Source organism: Staurois parvus, unplaced genomic scaffold, assembly GCF_062004578.1.
Source record: "Staurois parvus isolate SC_StPar_1 unplaced genomic scaffold, SC_StPar_1.0 ptg000372l, whole genome shotgun sequence".
Lineage (NCBI taxonomy): Eukaryota > Metazoa > Chordata > Amphibia > Anura > Ranidae > Staurois > Staurois parvus.
This window is the reverse complement of record NW_028318168.1, coordinates 2173472-2186502: the sequence shown is the minus strand read 5'-3', so window position 1 is coordinate 2186502 and position 13031 is coordinate 2173472. Positions and strand designations below refer to the sequence as shown.

At 41.3% G+C, this 13031-nt stretch overlaps 1 protein-coding gene across 2 annotated transcripts in view; it reads left to right on the top strand.

The window, feature by feature from the left end:
- The window catches only part of TBC1D32 (TBC1 domain family member 32), a 471851-nt gene that overhangs the window by 387046 nt on the left and 71774 nt on the right, over positions 1 to 13031 (top strand). For both annotated transcript variants that reach the window (XM_089685349.1, XM_089685348.1), the window contains exon 32: positions 3276 to 3416. In XM_089685349.1, coding sequence (XP_089541475.1) covers positions 3276 to 3416 — 141 coding nt within the window. The remainder of the gene's footprint in view (positions 1 to 3275; positions 3417 to 13031) is intronic.

Here is a 13031-nt window from a genome sequence, read left to right as displayed (position 1 = left end):
AAGCAGCTCCAAACCATGATGCTCCCTCCGCCATGTTTTACAGTGGGGATGAGGTTTTGATGTTGGTGTGCTGTGCCTTTTTTTCTCCATACATAGTGTTGTGTGTTCTTCCCAAACAACTCAATCTTGGTTTCATCTGTCCACAGTATATTTTGCCAGTAGTGCTGTGGAACATCCAGTTGCTCTTTTGCAAACTTCAAACGTGCTGCAATATTCTTTTTGGACAGCAATGGCTTCCTCCGTGGTGTCCTCCCATGTACTCCATTCTTGTTTAATGTTTTCCTTATTGTAGATGTGTCAACAAAAATGTTAGCATGTGCCAGAGATTTCTGTAGGTCTTTAGCTGACACTCTGGGATTCTTCTTTACCTCATGCAGCATTCTGCGCTGTGCTCTTGCAGTCATTTTTACAGGACGACCACGCCTAGGGAGAGAAGCAACAGTGCTAAACTTTCTCCATTTGTATACAGTCTGTCTTACCATGGACACATGCACATTAAGGCTTTTGGAGATACTTTTGTAACCCTTTCCAGCTTCATGCAAGTCAACAATTCTTGATCGTAGGTCTTCTGAGAGCTCTTTTCTGCGAGGCATGGTTCACATCAGACAGTGCTTCTTGAAACCAGTAAACCCAAAACAGGTGTGTGTTTTTTAAGGGCAGGACAGCTGTCAGCAACACATCCAATATCATCACACTGATTGGAGTCAAGGTTGGCTCACTCCTGGCTCCAATTAGCTCTGGGAGAAGTCATTAAGCTAGGGCCTCACATACGTTTTCCTCCCTGCACTGTGAATGTTTAAATGTTATGTGCAATTAAACCATGGCAACATCTAATGTTTTTGTAGTATTATGTTCAGCAGACTGTGTTCTTCTATTGTTGTGACATAGATGATGTTCAGAGCACATTTTATGCCCAATTCATGCAAAACTCCACGTAATCCCAAGGGGTTCACATACTTTTTCTTGCAACTGTATGTCTATGCCATAGTATATATATATATATATATATATATATATATATATACTTTATATTAACACATAGTACTTACATGATAGTATGAAGAGTGTACTGTGCATTCTTTCCCAGTGAGCCTGGCTAGTATTTGACCCACATCCATGTGAGTCCTGATATGCTAGCATAGAGAGAGATCTGCATCCCCAATTTAAACTAAATCAGTAAATCACTGTGCATATAATTTGGTTAGAATGAGAGGACGTCATATGACATCTGCCCAGAACGAGAGAACCACCTTGCGCCCGGGCGGTTAAAAGTGAATAAGTAGTATTTTTGTATACATTTTCCTTGCAGAACTATAAGTATTCTATATTTACCACCACCATTCAAAAGGTGGTATATACTGTATGTGTATGTGTCAGTGGACCCTCCAGGCAGTTCCACTCGAAAAACTCATAGGTGAACCTGATTGGAATGCCAATTTGAAAGGGGCTTTATGCAGTTCTTCATATCAATTTGTCGAAATATAGTGGAAACAAACTTGTATTTGTATCTCTGCTCTTCCTAGAAAGGCATCCTTCTAAACTGCGCAACTAAATATCCACAAATTATACTGTGTGTTCTCAAACATCACAAAGTCACCCATCCAACATTTTCTCTACCAATATAATCACAGTGTTTATTAGAGCAATAATAAACTATAACATAGGATAGAGATTTAAAAAACAAAACAATGTGATCAGTATGATCAAATGATATATAAGCATTCCGTATGTTCAATGTACTGACACAGAATAGGAGACCTTATAAATATAATCCATGTTGCATTTTACTAAAGTATCCATAAAGGGAAATGGGAGGGGAAAATGAAGGAGGAAGATGCAAAAAGGAAAAAGGAGGGGGAAGGGGAGGGGAAAGGAGAAAAAGGGAAAATGAGGAGGGGGAACAAAGGGGAAGAGAAAGAGGGAAGGGGAGAAGAAGGGGGTGAGGGAAAAGGAGGGGGGATGGAAGATGGGGGGAGGGGAAAGGAGAAGGAAGAAAAAAGGGGAGGGGAGAAGGGGGGGAGCAAATGGATAGGGAACTTTGTTTCACTGAAATTATAACTAATGACTTTTTTTTTTAGGTTCGGATGGAGTGGAGAGAGGTTTTAACACCTCTTAGGTTTTTATTTCTGTCTGTGTCGCCATTAGGGAGATGTATTCTCTCTATTTGTCCTGTTTACTATTATCATTGAGAGTGAAAGTGAAAGAAAATCCCAAAATAAAAAGAAAGGTCCGGAAGGAATCTAGATTTATATACAGTAGTTACATATATTGAAATAGCTAGTAAGGCTGCATAAAGACACAGGTCCATCTAGTTTAACTCTTTATGTGTGTGCGTATGTCTCTATGAATTCTCATATCCTTTTATAATGCGTTATCTATACTCTTTACTGATAGTACTAACTGTGGAAGGGGGTTCCAAGCCTTCCCCAACAGGGCAGAGAACAGGTATAGCAATGGGAACAGGGGGAAGCCCCAATGTAGTCTCTGACAAAGACTACATTGGGGCTTACTCAGAACGTTCTCATTAATGCTGGGTTCACATATATATGCGGTGCGATACATTGCATGTGATTCGCACAGGAACCGCACTGCATTCCTGGGCAAATCACATGCTAATTGTGTGCGGTGCAATTGGAGCCATACATTTTGTATGGCTCCAATCGTACTTCTTCCACACCAAAAAAGTGCAGGACCATTTTTTTGGTCCGCACTAGAATTGGATCACATAGGTATTCACACCCATGCAATCCGATTCTGCAAAATACACCTCGTTTTGCGGACTGATTTCGGGGTGTTGTTAACAGTAACATACACACCCGCAGCAGTTCACATGAACAGGGTGCGATTCTAATGCGGTGCGGAATTCGCACAGAAAACGCTGCAAATTCCTCACCACATCAGTGTGAACCCAGGCTAAGACTGCAGCAGGCAAATGGGATGGGGGGAGTGCAGGAAAAGTAAGTGTTAGTAGCAAAGAAGGTGGGCTACAAAGAGAGCCTCTTAGTTTTCTCTGCATGGGCAAGGTGACAGGTTCCCGTTAAACAAAGCATACAAATAAGCATCAATTTGGTCTCTATTTCTGATTATTTTCATTTACAGCTATTCACATTACATTTGATAGGACTATCAAAAAAAAAGAAACTGTATTTTTTAAGTAGTGTCCTTAATTTGGAAGATAATAAACCATGCAACTTAGAGCATTAACACAAATAATGATTTTACAGGGCTCGCTTGCAATGACGTATTCTAATCATGTATCCATGTATTTGTTTCAGAAACACCTGCCAGCTGAAATAGCACAAGCTGGAATCCACCCGATATATTTTTGCACTGCTTATTACATTGAAATGTTGATGAAGGCAGAAATGCCACTTGTCTTTTCAGCGTTCCGCATGTCTGGTTTCACTCCCTCCCAGGTAATATTAGACATGTTCAACTTCTTTCTGATTATTATTGTATTGTGTTAAACATGGTTTGTAATGCCTTGATTGGGGCTGCCAGTGAATACAAAACTGCATTAAGTAATATCCAAAAATGCTAAAGTCATTGCTCTGAATAATTACTTTCTGACTTTTGACTGCATACATATTAATTAAAAGTATCTCACTATTTCTCCCCTCCTAAAACTAGTGATACACTCTGTAACGTTTTCAATTAGTATTCCACAGTACAATTCTTATTTGCATTGTTGAATATCCATAGCATGATAATGTCCTTGGAGAGAGACAGTGATCAGTAAAGTTTATTGCTTTAATACAGACAGCTTAAAATGTACCGGGGTGTGACACTAAACATAATTTTTTATTTGTAACCCGTTTAATAAAAGATACAGAAAATGTGACAAGGACATTCTAAAGCTGCTTAATGCAATGGATTATTTTCATTTACCTACATTATGATACAGAGATGTGTATAAAACTGAACATTAGGTAGATACAGTGCACCCAGAAAGTATTCACAGCGCTTAACTTTTGCCACATTTTGTTATGTTACAGCTTTATTCCAAAATGGTTTAAATTCATTTTTTTCCTCAACATTCTACAAACAATACCCCATAATGCAAACGTGAAAGAAGTTTATTTTGAAATCTTTGCAATTTATTAAAAATAAAAAATGAAAAAAAAAAACACATGTACATAAGTGTTCACAGCCTTTGCTCAATACTTTGTTGAAGCACCTTTAGCACCAATTACAGCCTCAAGTCGTTTTGAGTATGATGCTACAAGCTTGACACACCTATTTTTGGGCAATTTCTCCCATTCTTATTTGCAGTACCTCTCGAGCTCCATGAGGTTGGATGGGGAGTGTCGGTGCACAGTCATTTTCAGGACATTCACAGAATTGGCCTGTAGCCACTCCTTTGTTATGTGGGCTGTGTGCTATAGTCGTCGTTCTGTTATAAGTTTAACCGACGCCACAGTCTAAGGTCCAGAGCGCTCTGGAACATGTTCTCATCCAGGATGTCTCATGTACATTGCTGTATTCATCTTTCCTTCGATCCTGACTAGTCTCCCAGTTCCTGCCGCTGAAAAACATCCCCACAGCATGATGCTGCCACCACCATGCTTCACAGTAGGGATGGTATTGGCCAGGTAGTGAGCGGTGCCCGGTTTCCTCCAGACATGACGATCGGCATTCAGGCCAAAGAGTTCAATCTTTGTTTCATCAGACCAGAGAGTTTTGTTTCTCATGGTCTGAGTCCCTAAGGTGACTTTTGGTAAACTCCAGGTGGGCTGCCATTTTCCTTTTACTGAGAAGTGGCTTATGTCTGGCCACTCTATTATACAGGCTTGATTGGTGGAGTGCTGCAGAAATGGTTGTTATTTTGGAAGGTTCTCCTTTCTCCACAGAGAAATGCTTGTGCTCTTTTAGAGTGACCATCGGGTGCTTGGTACCTCCCTGGCTAAGGCCCTTCTCCCTCAATTGCTCATTTTGGTCAGGTGGCCCACTCTAGGAAAATTCCTAGTGGTTCCAAACTTCTTCCATTTATGGATGATGGAGGCCACTGTGCTCATTGGGACCTTCATTGCAGCAGAAATTTTACTGTACCCTTCCCCTGATCTGTGCCTTGATACAATCCTGTCTCGGAGATCTGTGGACAATTCCTTGGTCTTCATGGCTTGGTTTGTGCTCTGACATGCACTGTTAACTGTGGGACCTTACATAGAGAGGTTTATGCCTTTCCTAATCATGTCCAATCAACTGAATTTAACACAGGTGGAGTCCAGTCAAGTTGTGGAAACATTTCAAGGATAATTAGTGGGAATAGGAGGCACCAGAGCTAAATTTTGAGTGTCATGGCAAAGACTGTGAACACTTATGTACATGTGGTTTTTTTGTATTTTTATTTTTAATAAATTGCAAATACTTCAAAACGAACTTGTAAGGGACCGCCTGGCGGTACCACTAGCACTCCACTGAATAGGCGTCCCCAGCGCACGGAGTCTAAGTCCCAGGGTGCTTGTTCACCAGGGCCCCTGATGGTGGGGATGGACTTGGAGCCCCCTGAGACCAGGTCGTGGCTACTGGGTGCGTCCGTCAGTGGTAGTGGTATGCGCCAAGGGCTCCCACGGGAAAGAGTCTGATATGAGGAGGTCAGAAGACCCCACTGCAAGGGATGGATGGATGAGCAAGGTCAGACGGGCCGGGTCGGTAACAGAGAGGACGGCAAGGTACAAGGCAGCGGGCATAGAATGGTCGGGTCACACGCCAGGTCAGCAACAGCAGGTCAAATCCAATAGGGGGCATCCAGGAGAGAGGTCAGGCAAAGCAAGGGTCAGAATAGGAGAAAACAGCAAGGTCAGGTACAATCCGGGTCAATAACTTACAGGGTACAGGTTCGCAGAATCACAGGATGCAGGAAAGACCAGAAGGCCCTGAATGACAGCTCAGGGCCATTTAAATATCCCGCCCTGCGCTGCCATTGGTGCCCAGCTGGCGGCCGCGGCTTCTACTGCGCATGCGCGAACTCGAACGCCGCGGCCGGCCCGGACCTAGTGCCCGTGTCCCTGCACAGGGCAATGCACTGCGCCTGTGCTGGGACCATTGCGGCGGGGATCGAGGAGATCCCTGACAGAACTTCTTTCACATTGTCATTATGGGGTATTATACAAACGAAGGGTGCAGGTCTAGAGTTATCGGAAATCCTGGAGATCTTCCATGCACCTTATGAGATTGTTTCACGTTTGAGTTTTGGACTATACGTTTAATTTTATCTGTATATGGATTTGTGCTCACGAATGAATAACGCATAATATTTTGCTTTATATGCACTTTGTGGTCACGCTCAGTGACGTGTTTGGTTTGACACTAATAAGTCACAATATTTTGCTGGTTTGCACTTTATTATATGTTCATATTATATGCAATATCCCATGTCATTAACTCTAGCGCTGCACCCTTCGTTTATATTATCTTTTTGGAGGTTGATTGGTGCCTTTTGGTGTTCTAGCTGCTATAGTGACTTTTAGTGCTCACTTATTTCTTTTATGTTTGCATTCTGGAGTATTGTTTGTAGAATGTTGAGGAAAAAATTTAAGTTAAACCATTTTGGAATAAGGCTGCAACATAACAAAATGTGGCAAAAGTTAAGCCCTGTGAATACTTTCTGGGTGCACTGTATAAAAGACACAAATTAATGCAGCTCTGTATTCATTAAAGTGATTGTAAAGGTTATTTTTTAAAATAACAAACAGGTTTATACATACCTGCTATTTGCAGTGGTTTTGCACACAGCAGCCCCAATTCTCTTCTCAGGTTCCCCACTGCAGCTCATGGCTCCTCCTCTTCTTGATGTGCCACCAAAGGAAGCCGCTTCCAATCATGTCACACCTATGGGCTTGATCCTGAGTCATGCTGCTTGTGTCTTTTGACACAGACAGGGAGGCTCAGCCCTGCCCCCTGCTCTCTCCTCACAGACTCTGATTGACAGCAGCAGGAGCCAATGGCTCCCGCTGCTGTCTCTGAGCCAGTGAGAGAAAGACAGACAGTCACTCTGCTGCTTTGATCCATAGTGCTGGATCAAAATTGGGCTTTAGAGGGGGATGGGTGGAGAAAAACATGGAAGTTTTTTTTACCTTAATGCAGAGAATGCATTAAGGTAAAAAAAAACCTTTTCGCCTTTACAACCACTTTAGAAAATTTTTTTGGATGTGCTATGAGAGTTTATTTCTCAGCCACTACTTCTTTTAGGAGGACTGATTCGCTTTGTAATCCTGGATGGACCCTGTAAATTATCTTTAGGTTGCTCAGGCAGACCATCATCTAAGCTTATGGTCTTAAGAATCGTGTTTCACTGCTTTCTGTCAGGATGCATTCTGTAAAATCTATGAGTGCTTCTTGGCTTTTTAGGTATCAAGCCACTTTCCCAGGAATACAAGACTGCCACCTGGTTGACTGTTATCTAAGTTCCCCCAGGCAGATGTTAAGGACTAATTTTACACCAGCTTCAGGCACTATGTAGTTCAGATGGCTCTTTGAGTTGCAGGCAGTCCCCAGTTTTCTGTTGTTTTCTCTTGGGTCTCCGTCTTGCTATGTTTGACCCTTGCTGCATTGGGCTGGTTTTGGATGTACTAACAGCTGTAAGAATTTCTGTGTCCCTCAATGAACAAGAAAGAAAATAGGATTCTTGTACTCAAAGTAAAAACCTTTTTTTTGGAGGCCATTGATGGATGTGGGCCACTCCCCTCTGTGTTTATTTTCATGCTGTCAGTACTTCTTTGTTAAAAAATTGAAGCAGGCAGATTGTGGGTAGGGTTAACCTATTCTGGCTAACTTTTTTTTTTTGCCAGTGTCCCATTTTCTCCTGGTGAGAAGTGTAACCCCAGAGTCCAAGAGTTCCCGTGTTCCTCAGTGGACTTGCATAAAAGGATTTTATGCTGAGTACAAAAAAACTGTTTTACATTTTTAGATGATCAATATCTTCTCTATCAATAGAACAAGAAAGATATTTTACTTATTACAATGCTTTTCTATTACCTCCCCCCGAGTGCTGCTAGTGCTACAGTGGGAGCCACACATCTGGTTGCGAACCACATTAGAACCACATTAGAACTGGGTCTATTTCCAACCCCAATTCCGATGTTGTGCCTCCACCCCCTCTCTCTGGTTAGCCATTTTTAAAGTGCAGCCCTGTCATGACACTGTGGTTGTTCTTTATGAGTGCTAAGGGGAGGGGACAGAGGCACAACATTGGAATTAGTGTTGGTTGATAATGGATCCAGTTCTGATGGGGCTGGGAGCTGAAAGTGTTGCTCCCATTGTACATTTAGCAAGTAAAGGCTGACTGTTCTATAAGTTAAAGAAGATTATTGGCTAAAAATTTGAAATTTGGTGTACCTGGAGTTGGGCTTTAATTTTAGCACTCTTTGTCAATATTTTACTGAGCATGTATTCAGCGTACATTACTTAAATTGCTCCAGTAAGTGTTAAGAATATTAAGTGTTATCTCACCTTTCCTAAGAGAGGCATGGAGGCTTTCATTGCTTGCATTACATTCAGAAAAGTGCCAGGCTTTTTTACCTACCCTCTTACTTCATACGTGGAATTCCTAACCCAGAAATAATATGTAGACAAGGAACTCAGACTTATCTCTGACATTCCTGCTCTACAGGTCAGTGGTATAATGTCTCAGAAAGTATTGACACCAAGGGGTTAACACAATAGCCATATAATTAGCAGTTTCAGATTGGAGGTCAGGAATCACAGCACCCATGTTTCTTTCTTGAAATGTTTACTGTATCCACTTGACCTTGACGAGGACATTTTTTGCTATTCAACACTTCTTTAACTGGTAATTGCTCGATCATGCAACACTGTATCCAAATAAAATTTATATAATTTTTTCACACTAATAGAGCTTTCTTTTGGTGATATTTGATCACTGTCACAATCACGGCGTCAGACCCCAGACCTTCTCACCAAACTCGTGACCGAAGGACTAGCCAATCTAAAACCGCGATGTCACATGCGTAACAATGCCACACCCAGCTGCACCCTGCACAACGATTTTCCAGCTAATTGAACCACAATCGATGTACCGGCAGCCTGAGCGATTGTTACTGGGTCAGGTTAATTACGCAATTAACCTTTCACACTGCCACCACCTCCTTTTTGTACAGAGAAAGAGGAAACTCGGCAATATCAGCTAAAACACTATAATGATTGAGATAATCATCTGCATAATACGGTCACCACAGGCCGATTATGCAGAGAGTTAAACAAACACAGTAGCATTCTCTTTAGAGGCAGGAACTCGTAAATTGCAATAAAGCGCTATAGAAACAGTTCAACACTTTCAGAAGGAAAGATTTATTACTAAAAGGTCAAACAGGTTCAATAAAAATATTTACAGAAAAGATGTAACTAAGATATATATATAAACATACAGAGACTAACAGCACAGCAAAGAGATATCAGAGAGAGGTGAAAGGGTTAAGGTACTTGCCAAAGTCCTGGGTTAGCAGATCCAAGTTTCAGAGCAAAAGGGAACGGGTCTCCCCAGGTGGTATTGATGTTAAAATGGGAGACGTCTTCCACTTACACTCTTAGGCCTGACAGCCTATTTTGTAGTCCCCAGCAGGGGGTGTCTCTGAAGTCAAGGACCAATACCCCGTTTAGGGCATGTAGGTATGGGCGGATACCTCAACTAGAGCCAAAATCTCCCCTAACTCATATTTTGGCCCATAACTTTTCCTATGCACAAGTGACATTCCACCCGCGGGTAGATTATTAGGCAGACACGTCTGAGGATTGATTAGATATGAATTATGAAATTATACACTGAACAGTTCATGAGATCTATTTTTCGGCTTTCCTATGTATTCGAGACCATGCAAGTGACCTACCAAACTGTTCGCCTTCTTGTGACCAATCTAACGATATGTCTGGTTTTTATGTAAGTCTCCCATATTCCAAGATATGAGACATAGGGGAAAAATGGATTTTGAAAAGTGGTTATCTGATTATGTCACATAAGCTGAGTTAGGTTTATTAGGTTGGAATCTCTTTCAACTCCTGGGAAAGCTTGCCTTATCTCTTCCGAGGTGTTATAATTTGCAGGTTCTTCAGACAGGGAGGCCCCGGCTCCCTTGGGGGGCTTTATAGATCCTATGCCCATCCTGTGACATTCCTAACTCCCACACATACTGGCCAAATGTCGCTGGGCCTCTCAGAGAGGGAGGGGGGAAGAATGAGGGAGAAATATGTTTGTCAGGATGGTTAATCCCTTTGCCAAGATGGAGGTTGAAGCCAAAATGGTTGAACCGCGTCCACCTCTGGGTATGCTCTGTTACAATCACCACTGGGTTTATTATATAAACAAAAAAAGACTGAAAATTTTTAAAAGAAAAACAATATTTTCTACTTTCTGTCATAAGAAAAAACTATAAAATCAAATTTCTTCACAAATTTAGGCTAAAATGTATTCCCTTACATGTCTTTGCAAAAAAAAGAAAAAATCCCAAAAAGTGTATATTAATTGGTTTATGTGAAAGTTATAGCATCTACAAACTATGGTATATATCTTGGAATTTACGAAGCAATAGATGCTATACTAGTAATACTGTAGCAGTGATCAGTGACTTGTAGTTGTGACTGTGATAGTGTCGCTGGTAATCTGGCACTAATGGACACTGACCGAGAGGCCCGCTAACTATCACTGATTTCACTAGTGACACTAATACAGTGATCAATGATAATACTGTACATTGTACTAATGACACTGTCTGAAAAGGGATCAACATCAAGGAGCAATGAAGGGGTTAACTGTGTTCCTAACATGTGAAAGGTGTGTTGCATTTACTCACAGACTAGGCTGCTTTTTCTCCCTGAATTCAGAGCTGATTTCAGGGAGAAGAAACGGTCAAAACGCTGTCTCTGTACAGAGTTTTGTGTGTTTGTAAACACAGAACTCTGTGCTGTGATTGGCCACAGCCGATCAGCAGGTATAGAGACAAAATCATTTCACCTGCTGACAAACTCTTGTTGTGTCCAAAATCAGCACAGGTCAGCAGGGGACGCACGCACATGCATTGTAAAACCCAGAAACAGGTGGCGATGTATGAATATGTTGCCTAGCTTGTAACTGCCGCATGCCCGCAGATAATGTGCTGTGGGCGGCAAAAGGTTTTAATAAAACATGTCATGGTAAAAATATGTAGGCTGCAATTGCTGACATCTTTTCAAAATGTTCTTTATGTAAATGGAGCACACATTATTGTAGTAGTATAAAGCTAGCTCACTTACCATATACAGATATACAGATATGCTAGGTGCCAAGGTATTTTTGAATGCCTGCTGTGTAAATGAAATACCGGGGTTCTTCCTATGTAGGGCAAACGAAAATACACATTATTAATCCTTGCTAGGCTGCTTTGTGAAAAATAATTACTGTTTACTTGTCAGCTAAAATATAAAAAAAACAACTATGTGGGGATCATGCCACTTCAGAAACAAAAAATAAGCAAAAAAAGCCAAAAATAAAATTATTGACAATGGAGCAATAATTAAACTGGTTCCCGCCATCCCTTTTGTTTTCTTGCAATCTCTGGAGAATAAAATACTCAGAACAGACTTTGTCATGCTACCAGTATGAAGCTGTACAGTTCCTAACTAATATTTTCCTAATCTTCACAAAACCTGGATTAATCGAGACCTTTTTCTGATTTCTTTTGTACGTAAATACACTTGTGTAGGTAGCTGGCATTTTCAGCAGTGATCTCCCACTGCTAAATTTGTCACCATCGTGGACGTGCTGAGAACCGCTATTGAAAATGTATTAATATACAACTTCAATTAACTTTGAATGTAGTTGAAATATGTGAAATACATGCTGAGGAAATTAAAAGAGCCATTTCAGTTGCATTTCAATTCCTGCCTTCTTTAATGTGAACTAAATATATTCAAACAGCAGCTCTAGTCTTCGAAAATAACAGTAGCCCTCGTATTCGGATAATTAAATATATAAATAAGAAATGTTCATGCTGTATTTTCCAAACAGCTGACAGAGGGAGGTATATGCACATAGCAGGAAGTAGGGGTTTCTGATATATTGTACTGACTCTCCTGCCAGCACATGCTTTTAGAATTTTGTGATTGACTTTAGTTATAAAGAAGAAGTCAATTTGTTCGGGGTCATTTCAGAGATCACAGCAAATGCAAGTTATCTTTTCAGCAATCTGTTGTGGTAATTGTATTGTTACAGTTTTAGGTTTTCTTAGGTTACATCTTTCGTAACTTAATTCAGCTGGTCCTAGGTTTGTGTGTGGTTGAATGTTCTGGATGAGGATCTTAGTGTCCTAAACTATTTATTTTATTCAAATAAGACATAAGGGTTGATTTTACTAAAGGCAAAAAGACTGTGCACTTTGCAAAGTGCAGTTTCACTCTGCAAGTGCAGGTGCTCCAGAGCTTAGTAAATGAGGTGTAGCACTACCCCCTTAAAAGTTTCTGATGAATTCCCCCTATAGTCCTGCACAGCCAGGCATCACACATTTTCCATTCAAACTTTCTTCAAGAGACAGAAAACTAGTCCTTGAGCTTTGGTTTGAAGTTTTATTGGTGATGTTGAACTTGGATAGGGTAAGGGGTGTATGGGATTCCGAAGGGTAATGGCAACAGAGGACAAAACTTCCTGAACAATATTACAACTATTTACACAGAAATCCTCTTTTGGAGGAGCTCTTCAAGCTCTAATAGTATACCACCCCAGACCCCAGATAAATCCTCTTCTTATCCAGCTTGTCTAGAGGAATCCCTAGGCAAAGGAATACAAAGCTGCCAATTAAATGTAACAGTCCTAGGGGTAGAGCTAGTATGGTTCCCCAGCCAAATGCTCTCTCCCTTTTCTGGCCCAGGGGGTAGGAGTACTCACTGAGTGCTTCCCCTGTGCTGCTTGGACAGGCGGCTGCTACCAGGCCTATCAGCTGGGCCTCTCCTTCCTTGCTGCCAGGTGGTTCTCTCTCAGGGGGCTACTGAAGTCCACAGCTTTTTTCCCTTCAAGGTTCCTCTGCCTGGAGGTGAGCCCCTTTCAG